The sequence below is a fragment of the Vicia villosa genome, linkage group LG7 (assembly GCF_029867415.1).
Source record: "Vicia villosa cultivar HV-30 ecotype Madison, WI linkage group LG7, Vvil1.0, whole genome shotgun sequence".
Taxonomy (NCBI): Eukaryota; Viridiplantae; Streptophyta; class Magnoliopsida; order Fabales; family Fabaceae; genus Vicia; species Vicia villosa.
Window position 1 is genome coordinate 77,064,190 of NC_081186.1, and position 14,478 is coordinate 77,078,667.

At 35.6% G+C, this 14,478-nt stretch overlaps 1 protein-coding gene across 2 annotated transcripts; it reads left to right on the forward strand.

Annotated features, from left to right (window-relative positions):
* Positions 1-216: 216 nt before the first annotated feature.
* LOC131620902 (uncharacterized) lies at positions 217-3,642 on the forward strand. Of its 2 annotated transcripts, XR_009289343.1 has the most exons (3): positions 217-365; positions 594-1,311; positions 2,942-3,642. XR_009289343.1 is itself a non-coding variant. In XM_058892087.1 (2 exons), the coding sequence occupies exon 2, from the start codon at positions 611-613 to the stop codon at positions 1,259-1,261; it is 651 nt and encodes a 216-aa protein (XP_058748070.1). In that variant the 5' UTR covers positions 217-365; positions 594-610; the 3' UTR covers positions 1,262-1,476. The 2 variants fall into 2 exon arrangements, 1 of the variants encoding a protein (XP_058748070.1); XM_058892087.1 differs by lacking the exon at positions 2,942-3,642 and having other exon boundaries at positions 594-1,476.
* The last annotated feature ends 10,836 nt before the right edge of the window (positions 3,643-14,478 follow it).

Genomic DNA, 14,478 nt, shown 5'->3' on the forward strand with positions numbered 1-14,478 from the left:
ATTCCATTCATTTTTTATAAAACCAAACAATAAAACATGACTCCATTCCATTCCATTCCTTCTCTTTCCATCAATCCAAACATACCCTGATAGCTTTCTTTAAAATTAGTGCGCTATCTTTAAACTAATAAACAAATAAATAAATACATTTTTCAATAAAGATAAAGTAAAATAATTTTGAACAGAAAATAGTTCTCATTTTTATATTATTTCTGAGAAATTAAAACCCTAAAACAACAAAAACTCAAAGCTGCTTCTAATAAAAAAACACTTGTTGTATCGGAAAGCAGTTGCAGTGGATTGAACTTAGTGGCCGGAAACGCCGGCGGACTTGGTCGTCGTGGGGGAGAACGATCACCGTACAGGTTTTCCTTTTTCCTTTTTCATATTTTCCTTCCTTCATTTCTATAGCACGCGATTATTCGATTCCAGCGCGATTTGCGGCTACGATAACCGCTACTACAAAACGCAACAAATCAGAATACTGCTTTTCAGAAAAGCTCTACTCGGCACCGCGATTTCCATTTGCAGCGCGGTTGACAACATAGTTTAGTTTTTAAGTGATTATTGAATCTAGCTATATGTGTGTTAAGGTGAAAGCAGAGGAAAAATGAAAACGCTATCTGGACATTGTGAATCATCTAAAGAGATAGCACTTTCCAAAGCTACCAAAATTCTCTTTAAATTTGTCTCCGCTGACAATGGTGCTTCACAAGTCATCAATGCTTATCTCTTCCGTGCTTCCGCGGCTTTCAATGAGCTTAATCAGTTTCACAGGGAGCTTAAACCATCACAGTCTCGTAGGAAGAATCGCGAAAGCCACACAACAGATGATAGCGGGAGAGTGGTGGAAAGTTATGCTAAGAGTGTTGATGTGAAGCCCGAGAACGAGTTTGTAAGGGAAAGGGTTCATGATGAGAATGCAAGAAAAAAGAAGAAGAACAAGAAGAAGGACAAGAATTTAGAAGGTGAGAATGCAAAGGAAAAAGAACAGCATAGAGAGATGGAGAAAAATGCAAGTAACAATAAGAAGGTTGAAAATGGAAAGGGACAAGAACAGAAAGAGGTAGAGAAAAAACTATGCAACAGTGCGAGGAGTGAAAATGGAGGGCTAGTTGGTTTCTGGGACATAGAAATTAGGTCGAAAATGGAACATGAAGCTAAATTACATGTTGAAGAGGTAAAGACGGAGCAAACGAAGAAGAAGAGGAAGAATGAAAATGTGGAAGATGGATACGGGAAAAGTCTAAGAAGAAAATGAAAAGGAAACGCGAGGGTTAAGCTTAAATTTAGAGCGTTGTTAATTCACCGGTGAGCTGTTACACTTTTTTTGTTTCCCAATTTTGATCAGGAATTTTCACTTTCAAGGTTATCTATATTTTGGATCAGTTTTTGTACTTTCTATCATAGAACAGAGGAATTAGCTTATTGATTCATCTCCTACATTGTTTTTGTAATACTAGGGTTATGTCTAAATTTATGTGTTTATTTTTTTGACAAGCAAAGTTTAATTATTATTTAATATAAGAGAGTACAAGGAGTACTCAAATCCAATACACCAATTAAAACAAACATCTTAAACACCATTGATGAAATCTAAAGGAGCTTGAAGCCAATCGTACAATGATGAACATCTTCTTCCTCTAGTGCCAATAGCTTGCCCCGATTGTACAATGATGAACATCTTCTTCCTCTAGTGCCAATAGCTTGCCAAATCAACGCCACAACATTGATACTCAAAATAATATCGTCTAGAATGCAAAACTCTCAGTTGAATAATATATTGTTCCTCGTGTTCCACACAGTCCAAATTGTTGCCATCCACACTAGACATATCTTCTTTGTGATCTTTCCCCCAAGAGCTTGCATAAATTGATCCAAGTGAAAAATACCACCTAGCTTCTCCATGTTCTGCAAATCTAGCAACACATAAATATTGTTCCACACTTTCTTAGAAATAATACAATTAAACAACAGATGATCTAAGTCTTCGAGCATAGAACACTCACGTTGTCTTGATCATTATGTAAAATACCCCTCTTTGCCAATTGATCTTTAGATGAGAGTCTCTTTAACATAACTCTCCAACCCAAAACCTTAAGTTTCGAAGGAATATTTGTCCTCCAAATCCTTTTAAGAGCTTCTAGAACATTCAATACCACTATCTCTTCGCGCCCTCTATCGCGCAGAAAAGAATAACAGCTTTTTACCGAAAAGAGGCCATCAGTGTTGGGCCACCATTTGACTGAGTCGATACCTTCCGCTGTTGGGTTGAGGTTTGCCAGCAATTCGATGAGAGCGAATGCTTCTTCTGTTGCTACAGGATTTCCTAGTAAATCATCTGCTGCTACATAAAGATCCCACTGCCAAACATTTGCCTGCATACAACCCATGTCGCAAACCTTGTCCAGTGGCCGCCGCGGCATGCTGAATAAAGTAGGGAAAGTGGTCTTTAGAGGTGATCCCCTAAACCAGCTGCAATACCAGAACAGAATTTTGTCTCCCTTGCCTAAACCAAAACTAACATTAGCTGCAAAACAATCAAACACGATAGTTTTGAGCGAACTGGCCGCAAACTTATCCTTCCACCATACAGAAGCTTTCTTTTTGGACTTAAACTCAGAACCCATAATCACAGCTTGATGTAAATCACCATATCTAGCTCCCAAAATTTGTCTCCATATGGTACCATCTTCATTCACGATTCTCCACTTCCATTTACACAATAGTGCTTTGTTAAAATAGCCGATGTGTTTTACACCCAGGCCACCCTCCTCTTTTGGTTTGCAAATATTATTCCAACTCACTCAGATTATACATCTTTTCTCCTCATTGATGAGGAATTTTTGCTTGTAAGATTACTTATATTGCTGTGTCACTTTTTGTACTGTCATATAACATCAGACAATTTTACTTCTTCTCTTATATTTCGTTTTTGCAGATACTTCTTTGTAGTTTTACAATTGTGTAACAACGAAATGCAATTTTTCTATTGATTGCAACTATTAGCTATTGGGGATACTGAATTCATCATGTAGAGAGTGAATACAGCAATAACCATATATCCTATCCTTTCTGGGAGTTTATATATATTTTCAAGGTGACTTTTGTTTCAAGACAGGGATTAGTCACTGCAAAAGGATGCTCTTTCTTACCTATAACATGATTATAAAAAAAGTGACACTCTGAACATCCTGTTGAGGATGGATTCACCTTTGTTTTGCCGCGCTCCTGGAGAAGAGTTTGATTTTGCATGAGTGAGTCCTTTGAGGATTTCATTTCATTATCGTTGGTTTTGTTTAGGCACTACTTGCCAACATGGCTGCTATGTATGCTGCATATCATACACATAGACCCAAAGGCATTAAAGCCATTGCACAAAGGGTTCATGGTCTTGCTGGTGTGTTTGCTCTTGACTAAAAGAAACTCGGAATAGTGGAAGTTCAAGATCTTGCGTTCTTTGACACTGTGAAGGCTAAGAGTTAAGACTTCAAATGCCAAAGTTATTGCAGATACTGCTACCAAAAGTGAAATCAATTTCCGAGTTGTAAATGGAAACACTGTAAGCGTTGCATTTATTACTGTAAGCTCAAAATTCTATTTGAAAAGTGCTATATGAAGTAGCAACGCCATAGTTTGTCATCTAACAACTCTACTTTGATCATGCAAGCTTATTTGCTATAAACCTATGCAATATAAGCTACTGGTTTGGACTTACAAAACACAGCCCATGTATATATTTTTTCCACTGATATCAATGTCTCGATAGTGTAAAACATTTTGACAATTTCTTTTCACACCCAGTTATTTTCTCCCAGACCTCTAGCGAAATGTCAAAAATGCCTCATATTTTTGGAGATACATCTCCAAACGTACAATTTCTTCATTTTTGTCAAAATTTAGTTCGGAGATGCATCTTAGAATTTTTCTGAGGTTAATTCGGAGATGTATTTTTGAAAATACATTTGAAGCCATGTATTTTGACTCTGGTGCGCCCGCTAACACAAATAATAAGAGCATCATGAATTGCATCAAAATGTTCTTTTTCCCCGTATAACGATGTGTAGAATTCTCTATGCCGAAATAATTGATAGCTCTTCGGATTTTTATCTTTTCGCATTTAAATTATTAATCTCTAATAACATAAGGATACTACTACCGTAATTTCTACAACCGTAATTTCTACAACATTGTTTCTTTTTGGCATCACGCTTACTTTGGTACGTGATTGCCTTTAGTTCAAGGGAGCTCATTTTTATATTTAAAATCGGCGTGAGTCATTATAAATGCTCAAGAATTTCAGAATCTTACCGAACATGTAAGTTCATACTTCATTAAAAACAAAAAATCTTAATTCATCAAAAACACTCAAAGACTCTTAATCCTGCTTATTTCAATTGCAAAAGTTTAGGCAAATAAAGAGAGAACTTCAAGGTGTATAATAGTTGGTTCAATGTTCCAAGTATCTTGGGATTTAGTGGCTTGGTGTCTATCCTACTCAAGTAACAAGAAATTTTACGTCATACCTTCATTCTATCCACTATAAATATTTTTCATCGTGTGCTCAATTTAGTAAATTTATACATTGTATTAGTATGATCATGCTGTTTTGCTAACTCGTTGAAAATTTACGATGTGTTTAACATGTGAAATAAAGAGAGGCATGATATTTGTTAATGAAGCTATACAAAATACAGAACTTTCGTCAAAAAATAGTTATTCACGTTTTCAGTCTTGAATATCAATTCTTTACAATTTTACAATTTGTTGTAGGTTAATCAACCCAGTTGTGGTTGTGCCAACTATTGCTGTTGTAGGTTTAGCGTTCTTCAGTTACAGTTTTACACAGGCTAGCATTTGCTTGGAAATTTTTGTTCTAGAAATAACACTAGTTCTATTATTCACTTTAGGTGTATTTTCGGAGATATTTCTCTAAATTAACCTAAGAAAAATTCGACGATGCATCTATAAATTAAATTTTGGCAAAAATGGAATTTGGTATGTTTAGAGATATATCTCCGAAGAAATCCAAGAGTATTTTGGAATTTTCAGAAATTGCCAAAATTTTACATTGACATTACATTAAAATAAATTTCTTTTGGGTCACTTGTAGGAGAGAATTTCTTCACCCACCTCCCAACCTTCTTGGCCACCTCCGGTGAATTTACCACAATACCCCTTGTTTCGGAAGTTCATTTCCGAAACTGTACTTTTTTTCTTGAAAAAGGTGTTTTCGGAAATGAACTTCCGAAAACGTGTTATTTTTAATATAAAATATTGATTTCGGAGATGCATCTCCGAAATAAAGTGACTTTTTCAGAAAATGTGGTGTTTCGGAAGTTCATCTCCGAACGCACCCCCCTGGGGAATTCGGAAATGAACTTCCGAAAATATGTCTGGACAGCATAAAACGAAAAACAACAACAATTCGCTTTATTTAATCGGGTGAAGATTACAACGATAATATTACATAAAATTAAAGTTACATATTGTTCAACACGGGTAAGTGGGGATGAGAGAGTGGTGGGGAGAAAAAAAGACTTCCAACGAAAATTAAAGTTACAATTCGCTTTATTTAATCGGGTGAAGATTACAACGATAATATTATCATCTTAGTTTTTGGAAGTGGTAACCCGGGCCGGAACATATGACGGAGGAGGTGGATGTCCGGAGGAAGAAGAACCGGAGGTACGTCCACCGCGACACAAAGGAGCCAATCAATGTAAGCTATAGTTTATCATTATCATCAGGGGACGTCATTACAAAAAATTGGGAAAAAAATCTTATTATTTTTAATCTTGATTTTTTAGAAATGACTTCCCCAGATGATAATGATAAACTATAGCTTACATTGATTGGCTCATTTGTCTCGCGGTGGACGTACCTCCGGTTCTTCTTCCTCCGGACATCCACCTCCTCCGTCATATGTTCCAGCCCCGGTTACCACTTCCAAAAACTAAGATGATAAATCCAATACAAAAACATTATTCGATACAATCCGAAATCAGAACAAAACAAGACACGTCAAACAAGACAAAAGCATGTTATTCTGCCCGACGAGCGTTACAAAATACACATCAAACAAAATAAAAACACGTTATTCTTCCCGACGAGCGAACTCCTCCGAATGAAGATAATTATACCAATCCTCATCCCACTCAGTATCAGAACCATCAGCGTTGATCACGCCTGAAGGCTGCGAAGCAGAACCAGTCAAAAGCTTCTTCTTCTCCTTCTTCTCCTTCACCTCCTTCACCTCCTTCACCTCCTTCACCTCTTTCACCTCTTTCACCTCCTTCTTTGAAGAACCCTTTCTTCCCTTAGCGTCAGTTCTGCGTGCTGGTTGGTTGCCTGACATGTTCCTGTAAACAATTGAAATCGATTAATTTGCGAGACAAAATAAAAAACTAAAAAATTTGAACTCCTGATACATTTCGGAAGTTCATTTCCGAAAACTGGGATGGAGGTGTTTTCGGAAATGAACTTCCGAAACACCCCTGCGATGGGATTTTCTGCAACTTCCATGGCAGACCCCTAAACCAAACTTCAAAACAAATCAAAATGCTTCTAAACAACCTAAATACTACTAACAACCTAACCATATATCATTTATACAATTAAAACCCTAAATAACATGCATTTGAATAATAGATCTAAAAATTTCAAAACTTACAAAGTGTTAGGATTGAGGGCTTTTGAATGTTGTTTAGCAGTGTGATTGGAGCCTTGATGGAGCTTTGGAATTCTGTTTGCACAAATTTTCGCCTTTGCCACTTTTTGTTTTGATTTAGGGTAAATGATTGGGGGAGGGGGAGTGTTTTGATAAATCTGCAGAAATCGCAGTATTTCGGAAGTGAACTTCCGAAATAATTGTTTCGGAAATGAACTTCCGAAGTAAGTCAATTTTTTTAAAAAAACACGCTTTCGGAAATGAACTTCCGAAGCAGGGGTAGTTTTGGTTTTTCGCAGGAGGTGACCACCCATAGGGAGGTGGGTAAAGAAATTTTCCTTGTAGGATACTAAAGATTTTCATTTGTTTTGATTTAACATTATATTTTTCATTTCCGAACTAGGTAAATGTATTTAAATGCACGTCAGACTTTCCCTCTTTTCACTTTCTTCATTTTTAGTTCAGAAACTTTGTCTCTCCCTCCCTCTACCCATTTTCAGTTTACACTCTACCTCAACTTTTGAAGCAACTTCAGATCCTTTGCTTGTATCTTGCCATTCCCAACTCCCTCTAACTACTGCATTCAACACTTTACACCCTCATCAACACATTTTGAGTAAGTTTCTCATTTAGCATGATGACATCGTATGGATGCCATACAATATCATCGGGATGAAATTTCATTCGACCATATCAGATTAATATCATATGCAGGTATCTGTCAGAGCGGTGCATGCGACAGTTTGGCTGCGTGCAGATTATTCGGAGGTCCCCCTTCCAAGCTGCTACTAAGAGTATTGTCCGTAGACAACTGGATGGCATTATGGCGGATTTTGAGAGTCGCCTGGTTCTAGGGGAGTATCAGAGTCAGGAGCCACATCTGAGTGGCATTATGCCGAGGGCTACATGACTTGGTTCTATTATATGTCACACCCTTACATAACACCAAACGCTCCTAGACGTCCACCTAATCCCGCTCACGAGGAGATCCTGGAGAATGAGTAGGTCATAGATGATCATGTCGTTAATGTGTTGTCGATCTATCAGGACATTATGCAGATGACAGAAGCGAGCATCGAGTCTGGGCTGTTTGAGAGAGGAAGCGATGAATCGGTTACCCTAGCACGTTCCATTCTTACCGAGGTACAAAATGCTTTGGGTTATTGTAGGCAGAGGAGGAGTCGGGGTTACAATTAGGCATACTCAGTAGATTATGCATTTGATTGTATTTTGTATATTTCTCCATACTTTAAGAATAACTTTTATACTATGATTGTCTTTCTGATTAATTAACGCATTACTCTGTTATACAATATTCATGTTTATTAATCTTTGAAACAAATAATGGCAATGTTAATCGAATTAAAATTACCTTAAATTGAAAATACTACAATCTCAGTACACTATTTCTTCACAAGAAACATGCAGGCAATTCTTCAGAGATGTATTTCTGAATTTAGTCCATACAAAGTTCGCAGATACATCTCTGAACTATTTTCCTAAGAAATGTGGTGGCTGCTTTATTTACTAAGGACGAAAGGTGACTTCGGAGATGTATCTGCAAGTTAACATTGAATTTATTCAGAGATGCATCTCCGAACTAAATTACAAAAAATGGTATTTGGTGCGTTCGAAGATGTATCTCCGAATAAACCCAAGGATATTCTGAGGTTTCCAGAGGTGCACCCCACTATGTAAGGGCGTTGCTACATTGCTGTAGTTGGGCCATTGTGCCTAATTTGCGTTGACTCGTGGGAGAAAATTTTATCCCATGCTCAAACATTTATCCCCCTACTCCTACATTATATCACTTTTGACCAAAATATACCTATATAAACAATTTATGGGTCATGTTAACGAGTACCCCGGGGGCACTCTTTAAGGATACTAAATAAATAAAATATTACTTAGAAAATTCAATTATTTCAATTTCCAATGCATCAAATACATGAATTTTCAAAAAATCTTACCACTTTAAGCACTTAAAGAGTGTCCTTGGGGCACTCGTTACCATTTCCCATAATTATTTTTAATTATTTCACCTTTTTCCTCATTCATTTTTCAAGTTCTCCAAACTCGAGAGAAAAAAAGTTCATATCGAAAAACATTTACCAAGTTCTCCGGTCCAGAGTCACCAAACCGAAAATCATTTAATAAGTTATCATGTTTTTGAAAGTCACCGAAAGTCTAAGGAAAAGTTACCCGGTTCTTGAAATCCAAGGGAAATTTCTTATACAGTTATCTGGATAATTGGGAAACAACACCGAATATCTTTGAGAAATTTTTCAGGTTAGGTACAATTTTCTGCTAGATTTCCAGTTTGAATTCGCTTTTTAAATTTTTCAATATGTTTTTTTGCCACTCGCGCGAACACGAGGATGTGACGGTCGAAACCAATACATGTTGATGTAGGACGGGGTCACTCGTGAGTCGTTGGTTGGCGAGGATGAACATATAGGTGGATCTGCATTTGCTCTACAACCGTTAGTGTTTTCAGGAGGGTCGTGCGATACTTCTCTTCTGATAAAGTACGAGCATCACATTGCTCGTCAATTATGGTTCGACAAGGTAAGTAAATGGATGTCACTTTATTTTGAATAAATTTTAAATCTATGTTTTATAATATATAGTTTTAATTATTTTAAAGAGAGATGTACGAAGAAAGAACTGAAGATTGCTGGACACGGGATGCAAAGGTGGATGAATGAGTGTGGTCTATCTTCACTCAAGATAACCAATTTGACGAGGATAGACCAAAACATGGTATCAACATTTGTAGAGAGTTTGCATGTAAAGTCATAGACATCGTCATTCCACGTGCCATTTGGCGAGATAAACATTACACTAGATGATGTTTCTTGTTTGCTTCACCTACCTATCAAGGGCTTATTATGGACCCCTCTAAATGTCACTGAAGAAGATGTTATTGCTCTTGTTTAATTAATTGAGAGTGTCATTTACTGAAACAACACCACATGTATGTTATTGCATGGGTGCTTATTATAAGTTGGAGTGGATGCACGAGTTATCCACATGTCATCGATCTGCTTCTAGATAAAACTGTGCAACCAGAGCTTGTATGATGATGTTGGTAGGTTCCAAAAAAATTCGAAAAGACTTTTACGCTTGTCGAGGCATGATATTTGTTACTGTTAATATATATTGGAGATGCTTCCATGTTTACTTGCAAGAAACTTGGTGGATAAGCTACTCTGATATAAGTATTTTTTTTATTAAATTTTTTATTCATAGTATGAATTTTTAAATTGTGTTGGATTCATGAGTATTTTCCAACTTGTGAAAAAAGAGGAGAGAATAGGAAAACAGGTGATGATTGTGGACTTCCTCGAACTATGAGATGGTTGTATAAGCAAGAAGCGCTGAAGGTGGATGAGTTGAGACTTGTACTGGATGAGATGACACCTACTGGTGTCGTATGACACCTATTCGAGGATCATAAAGTAGTGTGTCCATTTGACAATATATGTCTGTATAGGGGGTGTTTATTGTGGGGTGAAACAATTGTTCCATACACCCTTGGAAGATGTATATGCAGTTTGGATTCAAGCAGTATGTTCCACCCTTACCTCCTGATTATATGACGCATCATGTTGATGTTGAGTGGATTGGAATTGTAGCAGCGTCCTTGTCGTGATTCGTATGACAGAGGTGGTTACCACTTTATATGATACATATGTTGGATACTTGGAGTGTTATTATCGTGGTTCACATCCTCGGTTAGTACCACCCCGTCAGGATGAGGTGAGAGAGGTGTCAGTTCCCATTTATGATGCAAAACCATCTGATCCAAGTTGGACACATGTTTACCTTGCTTCATCATTACCTCCCACGAGTAAGTGCCAAGGAGGATGACTCATAGTTTGTTGAATTGTTTGAAGCATTGCATATTTCTCATAGTAGTTGATTTATGTTTTACTTTGCATATGTATTAACTTGCAGGGCCGGCCCAAATAAATTGGAGGCCCTGTTCTAATTTTTATTATAGATTATTAATAAAATAAAATATAACATATATACTAAAATTTCTCTTTAAATACTACATAAAAATTTTATTAGTAAATGATATAATATAAAGTTAAAGCAACTCAGTTGATAGTAGTACAAATATATTAGATATAAAGTGTGAATTCAAATGCGCGACATCTTAATTATTCATCTATAAAAATAAAATTCTTTAACAATTTAATAATTTAATAACCTATTACATTTCATCTATTCACCTTTAACAATTTGATTTATTATTATTTAATCAAAATAATTTATTTAAAAATAAAATAGACTAAATTGATACAATGTATATACAATAATAATATAAAACATTTTATTAAAAAGAATGATTTACAAAATTAAATAAATTGAATATACCATATATTAAATGTTTTCCTGATAAGTTGTATCAAATACTAGAATGGTGAATTGGAATAGTTTGAAAAGTCTGCAAAGCATTAAATGAGCTTGTCTTAAAACAATAATCACTAACCCATTGCATTATTTTATATAGGATAATGAGTAGTAGTTTCTCAACAAAAATAATAATCATATGGATCCCATACTATGTAGTATGTATAGATACTTTGAGGCCCCTTATAGATGTGAGGCCCTGTGCTGTGGCACTGTTTGCACAGGCACAGGGTCGGGCCTGTTAACTTGCGACTTATCTTTTAATTTGTCATTTATGTATTAACTTGAGACATACGCATTCAAAGTCAATAAAAAAGTTTAAATTGTGATTCATGTTTTAATTACATAGAATTATGCTAACCTAACCCTATATGATACAACAAGCATAAGTAGTTGTCAATATTGTAGACATCCTGCAAATCCTAACATCCAAGACGTTGCCATTAGGGAATGAAATTTCTTCCAATCCAATGTGACTTATGGCAATGGAAAACCTTTCTTTCATATTTACATGATTATAAAAATAATGCAAATATTAATAAACATAAATAAAGCAAGTCATATATTTAAAAAAACATAAATAAAGTAAGTACCCAGACCCAATGCTTTTAGTTTACAAAACCAACATAATAAATGAAGTCGTTTTGTGAATGCGAACTTGTCATAGGAAAGAAAGTCATGCACGAATTGCCTAAACAGACAAGAACAACATTATACGATTTGCTAACAAATAACCCATTTATGGTAACGTCGTCCATTTCTCTGGTGGCTTAGCACCTAAAGTTGATATCATCATATATTCTCTTACTTTTGATAATATATTTCCATATAACTTCTTGTATAAACTTGATATTTCTTCGTCTCTTATTTTGTTATCCAAGTCTCGACGAACCATTGGCCAACCATCTTCACTATATCTATGCAATGATGCAATTCGTCTAAATCCATAATTACTCTATGATGCAACATTAACTACATCTTTAATATATGACCTAATATGATTAGGAAATTGAAAAATGAATTGGTTCTTTAAAGTTGGTTGCTTCTTTGATTTTGATCGTTTCTTAGAGGTCTGTGATGGTTGAGATAAATGTGTACATGGCCTCTTTAAAGATTGAGATGCTTGAAAAACATACTCATGATATGAAGGGTTCCTATAAACATCATATGCCATTGGTTTCTTCCCTTTCTTCATCAACCCTCCTTTGGTTTTTAAATTCTCAGGTGGTGGGCACATTGAAGTCATTGTGGGTAAGAAATTTCACAAACCCTACATTTTAATGCTATTTTCCCAACAACATCTAGTGATCTAAACCTTTTCCATAATTTATATATTGCACCACTCATATCCACCTCTGACCCATCATAAATATCTACCTCCAACTCAACTTCCATCTTTAGTTTCTTCTAATAAACACGAACAATATCTATTGGTACCAGTATACGGACCCCTCGCAAGGCGCTCCCGGCACTGCCACCTCATGATCTTTTCTACCCCCTCACTAGTAGAGATTTTTCCTTTTCGTGGGAATCGAACCATGTACCCTGAGGTTCAAGTACATGTTCAATCCATTCCCACTATCAATTGAGTTGTATTGGTGTAAGTGTTGGGTGTAAGAATAGCATTACTCAAGAATGAATAATATATTGCTTCATGTAATAATTATGACTAATATATCTATCATATAAAAAATCAAAAAGACCGTAGTCTAAGCATATTTATTCTATAATAATTAATAAATTAAATGAGACCTGAGACTTTGAGCTGCATTTTGTATTTCCCACCTTTATCACAATCAAATATTACTTTGTTGCTTCTTCCTCTCTTGCTTGTTTCGATATCTGAACTAGTGATGATAACAATTGTTTTATTTCTAATTCTAACCTCTTTAATCCACCTTTCACCTCTTCTCGTGTATCAAATCTTTGTGTACTTGAGAATGCGTTAGAGGTATCTACACATATTTGGTTTTTATCGCATATTTATTAAGGAAATTCTATAGTTGCAACATAAAAAAAGGTTTAAAAAAATTTAGGAAAATAACTACTAGATAACTTACCATTAAGATTTCTAGTAAACAAAACTTAGTTCACTAGATAACTTAACCACAAGTTTTGCGGTACACAAATTCTCTTAACTGGATAACATTGTACAAAGTTATCCGGTACAAATTCTCTTAACCATCACTTTCGCGTATTCATAACCGAATTTTACTCTCTAATCTTTACCATAGTTATCATGTTCCACGGTTGCGTAATGCGTTAAAGTTGTAAATCCTTTTTTAAGAAATTAAGTCTTTTACTTAGTTGAAAAGTAGTTTTGATTGGAAAGTTTAACTTAAAAGGGTTTCCAGAATTTACTCGGATAACCGGATCCTAAACCTATAAACGCGTCCGCAAATAGTTTCAAAATCACTTTCTAGAAATATTAAGCTTTCCTAATCAATTAATAAATTTCCTTTGAGGTATTTATTATCCAAAAACAAACCAATTTTAGTCTTTAGTATCATACGGCTTTCGATCTTACCTGGCATGTTCACGATTCTATTTTCGTAGTAACCGATCAAATTAAGTTCAGAAAAATAGTGTCAAACCAAAACAACCCTCAATTTTAATCCTATAGAAACAACATAAAGAGTATCGTCGAATCGACGATCCTCACATTCCAACACTTAAGAAATTAGTTGGACATGCTTACGGTAAAAGTAAACGCTTTTGATTGAAATGCGAAATTAAACATGTTAAGAGTGTGATAAACTAAAGTAAAGGACATGCGATGAAAGTAAATTAAGTGCGGGAAAGTAAAGTAAGGAAGATAAACGTGCAAGATAAATAAACAAGGCAAGTAAAAAGTAAATAATGTGAAATAAATTAAGGACCTGCTCCAAACGGAGACTTGAATCTGGTATAATGGAAATAAACTTCGACAGAATGTAAATGGCAGAAATAAACTTCAACTAAATATAAATGCGGGAAGATAAATGACTTCAAAGTAGAGGAGCTCCAAACCCGACATCAACAACAATGCGATAACTCTCCGGTGTGAAGAATTAAAGTCTTTTGGATGTAAATTTATGCCTAAGTTTCGATAAATTGAAAAGTGAGATGTTCCTACTATTTGTAATGCTTAGAAACCCTAAAATGTAACTTGGTGGTTACTGACTTCATGTGAGGAAAGGTAACAAAGAATGGAGACTAGGCCAAATCCCAGTTTTCAACTACCTGGAAAAAACAAAGGATGGTGAACACCAGCCCTATGTGGGAAACACCACCTTCCTAAAATGGGGAAGATTTGGTCTTCTTGATCGTTAGTGGGTGGGACACGTCATTTTCCTTTTGGCTTTCTCCATAGCAAACGCCATGCTAAACGCCTTGAGTGCAAATTA